At 59.4% G+C, this 12,755-nt stretch overlaps 4 protein-coding genes across 4 annotated transcripts; all 4 read left to right on the forward strand.

Moving 5' to 3' along the window:
* Nucleotides 1-174: 174 nt before the first annotated feature.
* On the forward strand, nucleotides 175-1,358 carry BJ171DRAFT_535102 (uncharacterized protein). Its single transcript, XM_053112841.1, has one exon. The coding sequence runs from the start codon at nucleotides 403-405 to the stop codon at nucleotides 1,057-1,059; it is 657 nt and encodes a 218-aa protein (XP_052961980.1). The 5' UTR covers nucleotides 175-402; the 3' UTR covers nucleotides 1,060-1,358.
* Nucleotides 1,359-1,592: 234 nt separating this feature from the next.
* On the forward strand, nucleotides 1,593-3,562 carry BJ171DRAFT_320025 (uncharacterized protein). The gene has a single exon (XM_053107129.1). It carries the CDS (start codon nucleotides 1,685-1,687, stop codon nucleotides 3,395-3,397), a length of 1,713 nt encoding a protein of 570 aa, XP_052961981.1. The 5' UTR covers nucleotides 1,593-1,684; the 3' UTR covers nucleotides 3,398-3,562.
* Nucleotides 3,557-6,014, forward strand: BJ171DRAFT_320030 (uncharacterized protein). Its single transcript, XM_053107130.1, has 3 exons — nucleotides 3,557-3,718; nucleotides 3,985-4,264; nucleotides 4,444-6,014. The coding sequence occupies exons 1-3, from the start codon at nucleotides 3,716-3,718 to the stop codon at nucleotides 5,943-5,945; spliced, it is 1,785 nt and encodes a 594-aa protein (XP_052961982.1). The 5' UTR covers nucleotides 3,557-3,715; the 3' UTR covers nucleotides 5,946-6,014.
* A 2,964-nt stretch (nucleotides 6,015-8,978) lies between these two features.
* On the forward strand, nucleotides 8,979-12,060 carry BJ171DRAFT_480902 (uncharacterized protein; the record flags this gene model as incomplete). Its single annotated transcript, XM_053108935.1, has 3 exons — nucleotides 8,979-10,046; nucleotides 10,315-10,735; nucleotides 10,964-12,060. 3 exons carry the CDS (start codon nucleotides 8,979-8,981, stop codon nucleotides 12,058-12,060), a joined length of 2,586 nt encoding a protein of 861 aa, XP_052961983.1.
* Nucleotides 12,061-12,755: the final 695 nt, after the last annotated feature.

A 12,755-nucleotide genomic window follows, 5' to 3' on the forward strand; every position in this document is an offset into this window, starting at 1 on the left:
TCCTGGCAGGCAATGTCGACGTGGCCGATCAATGCCGACGTGGCCGATCAGTGTCGACGTGGCAGGCAATGTCAGCATCATGGCCCGGATCGCAAGCCGCTCCCCATGGTGCACTTCGCGAGCGATACTTTTGATCGGCGGCGCTCCCTGCCAACCCTCCGGAAGAAAGGATGTTTCAAACCTCCTGCGATCGATTTCTCAGCGCGGGCGGGGCTTGGCACCGGCACCAGCGCTGATTGGCCCGGCGGTCGTGGGGCATCCCCAGCAACCCGGCAACCGGGGCCATACAAATGCGGTGCGCCGCGATACCAACTTCCCAGCAAACATCTGCCTCGCTTGCCCACAGTCGACCACCGCTTCTATCCGACACGACCACCGCCTCTATCCGACACGACCACCGCCATGACCGTCACCAAGCCCTCTTCCCTCAAGCTCACCTACTTTGACAGCCCCGGCCGTGCCGAGGCCATCCGCCTCACTCTCTTCATCGGCGGCGTCGAGTTCGAAGATGAGCGCCTGACCCGCGAGCAGTTTGCCGCCATCAAGCCCACCCTGCCCTTTGGCCAGCTCCCCGTCCTGACGGTTGACGGCGAGCACGTCGTTGCCCAGTCGGACGCTCTGCTGCACTACGCCGGAATCCTCTCGGGCTTGTACCCCAGCAACGACGACCCCTTTGCCTGCCTTCTGACCGAGCAGGCCCTTGGTCAGCTGGGCGACATGGCCGCCAAGCTCGTCGAGGTCTTCCACTGCCCGGATCCTGCCAGCATGGCCGCTGCCTGCAACAAGCTTGCCACCGAGGTCTACCCGCCCATGCTTGCGGGTCTGGACAACGTCCTGGCAAAGTACAGCGGCAAGTACTCGGTCGGCGACAAGATCACCATTGCCGACGTTACGCTCTACCACTTGGTGAACATGGTCTCGGGACCGGCTCCTCTGATTCCGTTCATGCCTGCCGATCTGGTGGCGCCGTACATTCACATCACCAAGGTCTACGACACTGTCAAGAGCCATCCGCGAGTGATCGAGTGGCAGGCCAAGAACGCTGCCCGCAAGCAGTGATGCAGTCATCACAAACCTCCCCCCGCTGTTGGCGTTCCATGGGGCTCCATGGTGTTCCATGGTGCGTGGAGGTCGAGCTATTGGTTGTTCCATGGTGTCTGGGATCCAGCCGTATGGATCACCATTCCACATCCTTGGTCGACATATCATCGTGACCGAGTCGCACACTGGTGAGGCGGCCCCCGCATTCTGGTCTCACCAAGAGAGATCCCAATGACTGTTGTTCTGATTGTCGATAATCACGATATATAATAATAAACAAACCTGGGCATCCGGTAATTTGTCCAATGTCCAACCTATTCTGTTGCCCCTCCCTCCTCCCAAAACGTCGTGCGCTGGCCATGATCTTCATTGTTGGCGACCGAAGCAAATGTATTCCAGCCGCCCTCCACCCCACCCTGCGTCTAGCATGGATCGATTCTGAGCAGAGTTACTGCTGGATGATCGATTTGTACACTTCATTTGCGGTGGAATCCACGAATGGACTTGCGGATCGGGTCGGCCACCCCGCCGAATTCTGCTTCGCCTCCCAAATTCTCCATCGTCTCCACTGTTTCCATCACCCCCATCACCTCCATCGTCTCCATCGTCTCCATCACCTCCATCGTCTCCACCCACTCCTCCCATGCTCACCGAGGAAGCCCATGCGTCTCTCGCCAAGCACAATCTCCTTGCTGTCCTGGCTGCCAGCGATGTCTTCCTCAGCGCTATCGATCTGCCGACTCTCGCCAGGCTCCTCCGATTGAGTCGCCAGGCCAAGTCGCTTCTGGACTGCTACTCCGTATGGTCGAATGTGCTCTCCCCTGCGCTTCAATCTCTCGTACTTTCCAACGACATCCGCTATTTCGAGTCGTTTGATCTTCACGAACTCCTCTTTGATGACATTGAGGCCTCGGTTGATCGCAAGGTCGTTCTCCAGGGCTTGCACTGCTATCTCAATCGCTCAAAGTCGTTCCTTCCCCGATCCTTCTCGGCCCATCAAAAGGAGCTGCAGCTCTGGTGGGCCGTCTACGAGAACCCAAAGCTCCACGAAAACGTTGCCAGCGTCTGTCGAATCTGCCGTCGCGCACCTTCATACGTCCCGGCCGCAAAGTATACCCTTGTAAACGGCCGCAAGACAGGCGACGAATTCACGGACGAGGAGCAGTTCGAGCTGCTCGATGGAGCCTATATCCTCGATACAATCCCCAAGATGCACACGGAACTCCTGATCGTCATCCGGTTCGCCCGCCCACACCCACTCTTTCTGCCCGAGCAGCTTGCCGGGCTGTTGCCGCATGAGCTGCACTATCTCAGGTTCTCTTTTCCCTGCGACGTGCTGCTCTATGACTGCACCTTCACCACCCTCTCTGGCTGGCCTCGGTCGCTCGACAACATTACCGGATTGGAGGTCAAGCGGCTGCGGCCCGGACAAGCGGCCTGGGACTGGAACCAGATGCCGTGGCTGGGGGTTCTGGAGGGTCTAACTCCGCCGTCGTCCATCGAAAGCCTGGCCGGGATTCCATCGCATTTGTCCAAGCTGTCGACGCTGGACCTGTCGGGGTGCTCCAAGATCACCACGCTGGCCGGACTGCCGTCGCCCATGACCAATCTCAGCCGGCTCGGGCTGCCTCCGCTGCTGGCGAATCTTGCGGACCTCCAGACGCTTGCAGCGACCATCAAGAGCCTCGACATGTCTTGCTGCGATGCGTTCGTTGATCTGGAGGCACTTCCTGCCTTGCCGGCTCTCACCTCCCTCGCGCCGTCACGATCGATTGAGCGACTCGCGGGCCTCTCGATTTGCGCCAACAGCCTCGAGCGGCTAGATATGGGCTCATGCCATCGGATCGAGAGCCTGCATGATATGCCGCGATCCATGCCGGTGCTGGAGACGCTTTTGCTTCCGCCTCGGCTGCGGACCTTGGAGGGGTTCCCTGAAGGACTCGACCGGCTCACATTACTGAACATGGAATATTGCTCGGAACTGACGACCCTGGCGGGATTGCCGTCGCTCAGCAGCCTGCGGGACATGACGGTCCCCCCATCGATCGAGACTCTCGAGGGCATGCCCGCCTCGTTGGAATCCCTGTGGAGACTCAACGCGGCCAAGAGCAGCAAGCTCAAGAGCCTGGTTGGTCTGACCCGCAACGCCCCGCAGCTGAGCAACTTGGTGCTGCCTTTGTCGATCCAGAGTCTGGACGGTATCGACCCGGTATCCTATCCGAGGCTCAACTCCATCACGCTCCCTGTTTCTCTGAGTCAGGAGCCTGTAGGGCTGGAGCTGGGGCGCTTGGCTCGGCGGTCTGGCCGGTATATTCATATCGAATTTGCCGCTCCGGACCACTACCAGTATAAATGAATACCCCTCCCGCAGGCGAAGGCGGAGAGAGGGTTTGGTAGCCGGTGCCCCAAAGGCACTCCCGGAATGTGCAGATCGAATGCCTGTGGTATCCGGAGAAGCCACAGCTGGCTGCTTGCTTGCTTGATTTGCTTGCGGGTTTGTTGTCATGAAGGCCGTGGCTGAAACAGTTGGTCACGCTGCGGACTGATACCGCGTGTCGAACAATTTAAAACCCTGCTCCTGGCCGCCCTGGCCTTGGACCGAATCCATTGCGAAAACAGTTCCACTCGACTGCCATTTCCGTCACCTCATTCGCAAGCAGCAGCGAGTACATCTATGGTAAGCGGGGTTGCATGGACCCGCCGGGAGAGCAGGCTCGGTCGTCGTTGGTCCGACAATCCCACCCAGTCGATGCTATTGCAGCAATCCCACCCAGCGGATACCACCGGATGGCTGCTATTGGATGCAGCAGCAGCTCTGTGCAGTGCCGTTGTGCATACCCATCGCTCCCGGGGGCCCGCTGCTGAACCCGGGCGCATAGTCGCCAACGTCCCTGCGATTCGTCGCCTCCATGTCTCTGGCAATCCAACTCACGTATCCATCAGCTCTCCCTTTCAGCCCAAGTTGATGTCCTGACCGCACCAGCTACACCAGCTACGCCCCAAAACTGCACCAACATTCTGGTTCTGGGCGAGACCGGCGTTGGCAAGTCGACCCTTATCAACTCGCTTGCCAATTACCTGACCTTTGGGAGCCTCGACGCCGCCCTTGCCTCTCGCAATCCCATCACCTTGGTCCATTCCCGCTTTTCGACCGTCGATCTTGACACCTTTGAAGAAACTGTTATCGAAGCCAAGCCCCGGCACCTGAAAGACGCCGGCCCAGGTGAGCGCTCGATTAGCCTGGCCAGGCCATGAACAGAGCGACAGGGCATCAGCATCAGGGAATCGGTGACAGAGGAGCGGTCATGCAGACCCCCATGTCTCCATCGGCTTGGACAGAAGCCAGCAGCATCGTGGCGCTGATACCCTCTCTGACCTCGTTGTCTTTTGGGTGGGGGATAGATGTCTATGCCAACGAGCAGTTTGTCGATGGCCAGTCCACAACGCAGTGCTGCCAGTCGTACATCTTCAACTTCCAAGACGACGACGGGCTCCCGGCCAAGATCCGAGTGATCGACACCCCCGGGATGGGCGATACAAGAGGCATTGCCCAGGACAAGAAGAACATGGCCAACATCATCAAGTACGCCACCAGCATCGGCGTGATCCACGCGATCGTCCTGGTCTTTCCGGTCAACGAGAGCAGGCTGACGGTCTGGCTCCGGTTCTGCATCCTCGAGCTCCTGCAGTGCTTTGACCGGGAGGCGGTCGAGAGGGCCATCTTCCTCTTCACCAAGGCCCGGTCGACGTTCTTCCAGGCGGGGGAGACCAAAACGCTGCTGAAGCGGCTGTTTGAGCAGATCAAACAGCAGTCCGGTGTCGATATCCCACTGCGCGGCGACAACACCTTCCTGGTCGACAACGAGGCCTATCGTTTCCTGTTGACGGAGCAGGCCCGTGCCCGCACTGGCGAGGCGGAAGGGGCCTCCCAGGAGCCATCGGATGACGCAGACGTGTCCCAGGATGCATGGGAAAAGTCAACGGCCCAGGAAGCATGGGAAAAGTCGTCCAAAGCCATCCGAAGACTTGTGAAGCTCGCCTGCTCCAACGAGCCACACGATCTCCGACTGGTATACAAGCTCCAGAGGCTGCGGATTCACATCGAGAAGCTGGCTCCACAACTCCGCGAGCTGCATGCCGAAAAGTTTGACCTGCAGAAGCGGATTGACGAATACGAACGTGCCGCCAGCAAGGAGCAATCGGGTGACTGCCAAAAGAATCGCAGCTTCCTCCAGTACTTTCTCAGCTATTATCCCGAAGGAGTCATGGTCTGTTCCCACCCAGACTGCTCCAAGAGGGCCAAGATCGATGGATGCTACTATCTAGTCAGGATGCCTAGCCAGCCGCACCCCACTGCCGGCTTCCAATGGGCTCGCAACAACGGAGCCTATCCCGAATGCGGACACTCATCCTTCTTTTGGGAGGAGGTCTGCTTTACTTTGGACTGCAAGAGCGCAACGACCGAGATCCTGACCCTGGATATCGGAGGGACCAAGCACGTCGCACTGCCAAAGAAACAGGAGAAAACCCGCCTTACAAAGCAGATGGGCGAGCTCGAAGAGCGCGAGAAACAAGTTATGGAGCAGATGGCCGCATGCAGCTACTACATTCAGAAGCACTCGGTGGTCATCCGAAACGAAACGTTCTTGGACGGCACGGACTTTGAAGAGATCACACAGCAGGCATATGATGATCGGGGCGTTGTTGTGACCAAGATGCAGATGCTGCAGGCCCTCAAGGACCAATACGCAGCGGTGAAGCTGGCGCTGGAGTCAAGCCAAGGCAAGGGCGATGCCGTGGAAAGTCTGGACGACCTGCTTGCCCGCATTGGGCCGGACGATGAAGGACCAGCAAGCGAGCCTGACGTTGTTGTCCACGACCTGGAGTGGGAACCGAGCCAATAGTGCCGACGGGCCACCAGCGACGTCGAGCCTCATATCGATTAGCGACGTAATATACTTGGGTGACTGAGACGCTGGGCATGGGCTGTGCAGGGGATGGGGGCGACTGAATGTGTGAGTCCATGTGTGAGTCCATGTGTGAGTCCATGTGCGAGTCCATGTGTGAGTCCATGAGCAAGGGTATCGAGGAACCCGTGATCAGCAAGGGCTCTCGTCTCTCCCACGCTTCTCGTCTCTCGCTGGCTGAGGAACGAGACGCGATGCGATTGGACATTTGGCGGTGAGACAGAGACAGGCTTGCCGCATCGCGATTGGCCGAGGCACGTCCAAATCAGGCAGGCAGCTGGCCCGCGACGAGCAAAGTGAAGCAGGACGTCGATTGGCTGGCCCGACGGGTCCAGTGCGACGCGCGGTCGTGCAGGTGTGACCGAGAGTAGCCTGGCAGCGAGGACACGGCGAGACGCAGCGAGGCCAGGGGCGACAGCGAGACAGCCGCGAGACGGCCACGAGACGGCCACGAGAAGGCAGCGAGAGCGGCTGCGGATCGGGGTCCGCGGCGCGGCGGGGGTGCGGCGGTGGGCGGGCGGGCGGCGGGCGAACAAAGGGCGGGCCAATCAGACGGTGGGGAGCGGGTGCGTGTGGCGTTGTCTTTGCGGCCGCGTCGCTGTTGCTGTTGCTGCTGTTGCTGCTGTTGCTGCTGTTGATGCTGTTGCTGCTGTTGCTGCTGTTTCTCTTGCTGTTGCTGCTGTTTCTCTTGCGCTCTTGGCAGCTCTGCATCGGCGAGTTTTGCTCTGCTCTACTCTACTCACTCTGCTCAACCCTACTCTACTGCAGCCCTGAACTGGCAGGTATTATATATATAGATAGATATATATATATATATATATTTGCAGCTCTATATTTGCCATTATACATTTGCGTTTCTCTATTTGCAGTTTCTCGCACCACACTGCCTATCGACACACCCTCGATTCCCGTTCCGCATTCGACCCTGCAGCCAACGGCGTTGCTGCTGTTGGACCGCGACTCGCCCTCCCGTTGGCCGCAGCCCTGCCACAAGCGGCCTGGGCTTGTTCGCGTCGCTGAGCGCATTGCCCTCGATTTGAATTGGATTTGAATTGGACTCGCCTTGGGCTTGTTCGGTCGTGTTCTGTCCTGCCGTGTTCTGTCCTGCTGACTGCCGGCTTTGGTCTGCTGCCGCCCACGTTCTTTCCTTCGGGTTCTCTCCTGGCTCTCCCCCCAACAGACAGGTGTGTTTCTGAGCCAATGCTCACTTGCAGCTTTGGCTCGCCGCTTTGGCTTGGCATCGGCTTGCTTCTTTGACTCGCTTTCTTTGACTTGCTCCACTGGCCCGCATTGGGGATTGCTGCACTGGCCCCGCATTCTCGCTGCTGCATTCTCGCTCTCGCTGCTGCACTCTCGCTGCCCTCTCGCGCGCTCGTCCAGCACACTCGCACATCCTCGCCGCCCATCTCGCTCCCCATCTCGCCCCTCGCCCCCCCCCGCACCACAGCACAACGGCCGTCCTCGGCCCGGCCCGGTGCGTCCCTGTTGATCTGATATAAAGAACTGCTTCCCCTACAGCCGCTGCTGCTCTCTGCTGCAACTGCTGAAACGAACCGAAAGAAACGCTCCTTTGAGCACCCCCCCCCACAAACTCACTGCTCTCTCTGTAACCCGCACTCGTCGCTTGAGACCACCGCAACAAATCTTGGTCCTGCTCTCCCCATCCAGCTGCTGCCCTTCAAGACAATAAGTGCGCTGTTCGCTCCCTTGAACAAGTGCCCTCACTGAACTGCTCGGCCTTCTTTTTTTGTTCCCCGCCGCCTCTCACGCTCTGCCGGGAACTCGCCTGCCGTAGACCATGTACGTTTGCCTGTCCTGCGTCGTCTGCAGCCTGGATTGGGCGGGTCTGCGTTACGCTCATGGGCGGGGCCATGGCCTGCACGCACGCCAGTCAATGCGCACATTTCGCATTGCATACTGCGTACTATACATTGCACATTGCACATCACATTGCACATGATATTGCACATGATATTGCACATCATATTGCACATCATATTGCACATCATATTGCACACCACATACCTATCACTCGCCCACTCTTGCCCACTTGCTGCACTTGCACTTGCACTTGCCAGCCGGCTTCATCGACCATGATCGCCTCGATCGGTCGATCCTGCAGCTCGATTCTGATACTCATTGCCGACTAATCCAATCCACCGATCGCTCTTCCCCCTCCCGCATTTTACCATATCCCATCACGTCACATCCCATCGCATTCCCTTCCATCACATCCCACCACGACGATCGCCCCTCACAACCCGCGCCGCTCTCCCTCCGGACTTGTCGCTCCTCGGACCGGGCTTGTCGCTCGCCCTCTCGCTCTCGCTCTCGCTTCTCGGCGCGTCCCTCGCCCGTCCTCGCCCGTCCTCGCCCGTCCTCGCCCCCCTGGACGGCCTCCTCAAACTCATATACCCGACAACGCACCCGCGGCCCTCGCCGGGCGCAAAATACTGCTCTTCTTCGGCAACACCAAAACCCTGTGCCGCATCGCTCCCACTGCACTCACTGCATCCACTACATCAATTGCACAACCTTCTCGAACCCGTCACATCAACTGCGGCCCTCTGCATCGTGACTATCAAATAACATCTACACCATCCACACCACCCGCACTATCCAATACCACCCGCACCATCCAACACCACCCACGCCGCACTTCCACGATACAGCTCCATTCGGCAAAGTCCCCACAACTCGGCACCAACCTCCCTTTCGCCGCCCTCGGTCCCCCCACCCGTCAACCACCGACTCGGCCCGTCGCCCGTCATGCAGCACCAGTCCTACGGCTCCCAGGCCACCCATCCCTCCAGCAACCAGGGCTACTCGTCCGCCTATCCCCAGGCCCATGCCTCGCAGCAACAGCAACAGCAGCAGCAACAGCAACAGCAACAGCAGAGCCAGGGCTACCACCATGCCCAGGATCCCAAGCACTACTATCCGTCCCAGCCCCACTATGAGTACAGCCGCATGGGCCAACAGCCCGGCAGCCTCGCCTGGGGTCATGTCTCCACCGGTCTCAGCAACCCGCAGCCCACCACTGCCTCGGGCGTCGTCGGCTCTGGCACCGCAAACACATCCTCGGCATCGGCTTCGATCGACCCTGCTGCCGCCGCGGCTCACTCCTCGGCTCTGCAGACCTCCCAGTTCATGAGCCACGATCCCAGCAAGATCCCCACCCACAACTCCCTGTCCTTCTCCAACCCGCAGGTCAACACCGCCCCGATGCACTACCGCCAGGGCCAAGATTCACACGCCTATCCCTCGCCCTACCATCACCAGCACCAGTCGTCGCCCAGCCCCGCCACCCCGAACTTTATGCAACCGCCCGCCCACGCCTCGCAGTCGTACCCGCCGCACCCGTACCAGTCGTACCTGCCTCCGTCCTATCCGCCCTACCACCACCCGTACTCGCATCCCTTTTCAAACTCGCAGCCTGGCCACCCCATGGTCCATCCCCTCGATCCTCGCCCGGATCTGCTCAACAACTCGCCCACCCACATCCAGCCGCTTGCCCAGGCTCCCCATCCGCAACATCCTGCCGCCAACGTTCTGTCGCCCTCGTCCCAGGTCGGCTTCAACCCGCGCGGCACTGCCAATCCGCCTGTTGCTGCTGCCGCCGTTCAGGCTGCCTCGGCCACCGTTGCTCCAGCTACAGTCTCTGCTCCGCACGCCAGCTATCCAAGCCCAGCGCCTCCCACTACCCCGGCTGCAACCCCGACCAAGACGCCAAAGTCGAGGTCCAGGGGCTCCAAAGCTGCAGCCGCTGCAGCCGCCGCTGCTGCCAAGGCCGGCGAGTCTTCCAACGAGCCATCGTCGTCCATTTCGTCGCAGCCTGTGACTCCCAAGACGACCGGCGCTGCCGCAAACGGCAAGAATACCTCGCCAACCGACGATGCCGACAAGGTCAAGCGCCCGCCCAATGCGTTTTTCCTGTACTGCCAGACCCGCCGTCCGGAGCTGCACAAGCAGGACACACACATGTCGACGGCGGCCATGAGCTCGATCATGGGCAACGAGTGGGCCGCCATGGAGGAGGTAAGACCTGCGTTTTGTCGCTGTGCTCTGTCGCTGTGCGCGAGTCCGATAGATCCAATTGTGTGCGATGCCAGGCGGTGCGCCAGGCGGGTGTGCCTGGCGCTGCGGGGATGGGCGGTGCAGGCCCGGGTTGCCATCGGCGTACAGATATCTGCATTGCCCCGTGTCGATCTGCCATATGTCCTCTGGTACTCATCCCTCTCGCATCGCCCGTGTGCCATGACCCTCCCTTTATCTCTGTCCAACGCAACTTTCACATTTCCCCCAGACGGCCAAGGAAAAGTGGAAGCTCAAGGCCACCCAGCTGCGCGACGAGTACAAGAGCATCATCGCCGCCAACCCCAACCGCCGCATCCGGAAAAAGTCCAAGCTCACACCGACCCAGGCCCAGACCGGCGGGCCAGGTGCGCCCGGATCCAAGTTCCACTCGGCTGTGGAGTCGCTCAAGCGGCCGCCCAACTCGTACATTCTCTTCAACAAGGACAAGCGCAGTGAGATCCAAGCCAACAACCCGCACCTCGGCGTCGGTGAGATCTCGCGGCTCACGGCTGATGCCTGGAAGCATGCCAGCGAGGATGACAGGATCAAGTACAACGACATGGCCAAGGAGATGAAGAAGGAGTGGAGCCAGATCCAGAAGACTGCCGGCGGAAAGAAGCGCAAGCGAATGGAGAAGGCAGCCATGGCGGGTGAGTGCGGCAGAGTGTGCGCGATGGAGCGTGAGAGCGTATCTCTATCTGTGCATGTGTGTTTGTGCACGACAGAGTGTGAGCAACATCTGTGCATGTGTGCTTGCGCGAGTGGCTGCCGACTCGGCTGTTGTCATCCTGCCGTTACTGACCCATCCATCCATCCAACCATACATCCATCCCCTGTCTCCACCCCCGCCGTGCAACGCATATTTTGCACTTTTGCAGGCCAGCTGGAAAAGCCCAAGCACCCCACCTCGGCCTTCATCTTCTACCTGCTCGAGGTCCGCAAGATCTACCACGCCCAGAACCCCAAAGATTCCATCGGCCAGATCTCCAAGCGCATCTCCGAGGCCTGGAAGGGCCTGGACGAAGCCGAGCGCCGCAAGTGGATGGACGTGGCCAAGAACGACCAGCTCCGGTATGCCAAGGAGATGGAGGCCTATCGCAAGAGCATGGGCGATGTCAAGGGCGCCCGCCACTTTAGCGCCAAGGTCCATGATTCGAGTGCGGCTCCGCTAGCGGCCGTCGCAGTCACTCAAACAGCGGCTGCAGTTGTGGCTGTTGCCGTTGCCCCCGACTCCTCGGACGATGCCCTTGACGAGAGCAAGCACATCGGCAACGGCGAGGCTGCGTCCTCTGCGGAGTCCCACACCAACGATCCCCAGGTGCCCGATACCGCGGATGTGGATGCGGATGCGGACGCGTCGGTCGATCCCTCGGAAGTCAAGCCCAAGCTCGAGTACGAGCTCGAGTTTGATTCCACCGGAGTCAACGACGAGAGTCTGCACATCCAGGCCGAAGCCGTGCTGAAGCACATCGAGGAGAACCCCGACTCGCTTGCCATGGAAGAAGACGACGAGGAAGAGGAGGAGGATGACGAGGACGAGGACGACCTCGACCACCACCATCACCACCACCACAGCCACAACCCCGACGACGAAGAGGACGACGACAACCTCGACAAGTACGCTGCCACGCACGACTACGAGGAGGAGGACTCGTTCGAACAAGGTGCTCCCGTCGACGGCGGTCTCATCCTCTCTGGCGGTGACGTCCTCGGCAAGGAATCCTCGGCCGACCTCGAGCAGGACCCGCAGCCCGCTGCTGCCATGGCCGAGGACTCGCTCGAGCACGACGACGGCGAGGTTGGCGAGTCGTCCGCCGCCGAGGATGGTATGGGCGAGATCTCTCACGACAGCCACGTCGATGACGATGGCAGCGCCGCCGAAGACCACGCCATCGAGAACAACCCGTCGGGGTCGTTAGACCTGGCCAACTCGCAGCCCGACGAGAGCAAGCCCTTGGACGGCGACAACTTTTAGTCGGGACGGCCTCCCCACTCGAAGCCTCACAGCCGCTTGCTGTTGCTATTGCTGTTGCTATTGCTGTTGCTATTGCTGTTGCTGCTGCTGCGGTCCGTTCGTGCTTCAGGCTCTTGCGATGTCCTTGCTTGCTGCACTTGTTCGTCCTTGCGGCGCTAGCTCGCCATTCTCTCTGCTACGCTTGTGGCAACGCTCATCTGCGTGTGGTTTGAGGAGGCCCTCTTCCTCCTTCTTGTAGTCTTCACATCATCACTGCTTTTGTTCTCCCATCCTTCCATCTTGCCGTATCTCCTCGCTTCTGCTCTGACTGCAGCTCCATTGTCTGCCCTGGATGCGCTATTCCCCTCTCCCTACTTTTTTACACACACATACGCACACATGCACACGCGATGAACACCCACGAATCCTCTCGCACCCTTGGTGAGGAGGAGGCAGACAGACGGTCTCGGCTTCCGTTGTGACGACCCAATGTTGATGCATTTGGTCTGTTCTGTGTCTCACTCTGCTCATATTCGTTCGCTGTTGTTCTGCTCTTTTCCTCTTTCTGCGTTTTGGGCTTTGCTATTGTTATTGCTATTGCTATTGCTATTTGTTATTTGTTACTGTTATTTGTTATTTGTTATTGTTATTGCTATTGCTATTGTTATAGTTACTGGATATCGATGTTGTGCTTCACTCTGTTCTTTGCCACCGTA

This window comes from Polychytrium aggregatum (assembly GCF_025602895.1).
Source record: "Polychytrium aggregatum strain JEL109 chromosome Unknown BJ171scaffold_98, whole genome shotgun sequence".
NCBI classification, from domain to species: Eukaryota; Fungi; Chytridiomycota; class Chytridiomycetes; order Polychytriales; genus Polychytrium; species Polychytrium aggregatum.

Bases quoted from the DNA above. Each gene is read 5' to 3' on its own strand.
- BJ171DRAFT_535102 (XM_053112841.1), top strand. From the start codon at position 403: ATGACCGTCACCAAGCCCTCTTCCCTCAAGCTCACCTACTTTGACAGC.
- BJ171DRAFT_320025 (XM_053107129.1), top strand. From the start codon at position 1,685: ATGCTCACCGAGGAAGCCCATGCGTCTCTCGCCAAGCACAATCTCCTT.
- BJ171DRAFT_320030 (XM_053107130.1), top strand. The intron at 4,265-4,443 runs GTGAGCGCTCGA...GGTGGGGGATAG, and splicing joins CCTGAAAGACGCCGGCCCAG to ATGTCTATGCCAACGAGCAG.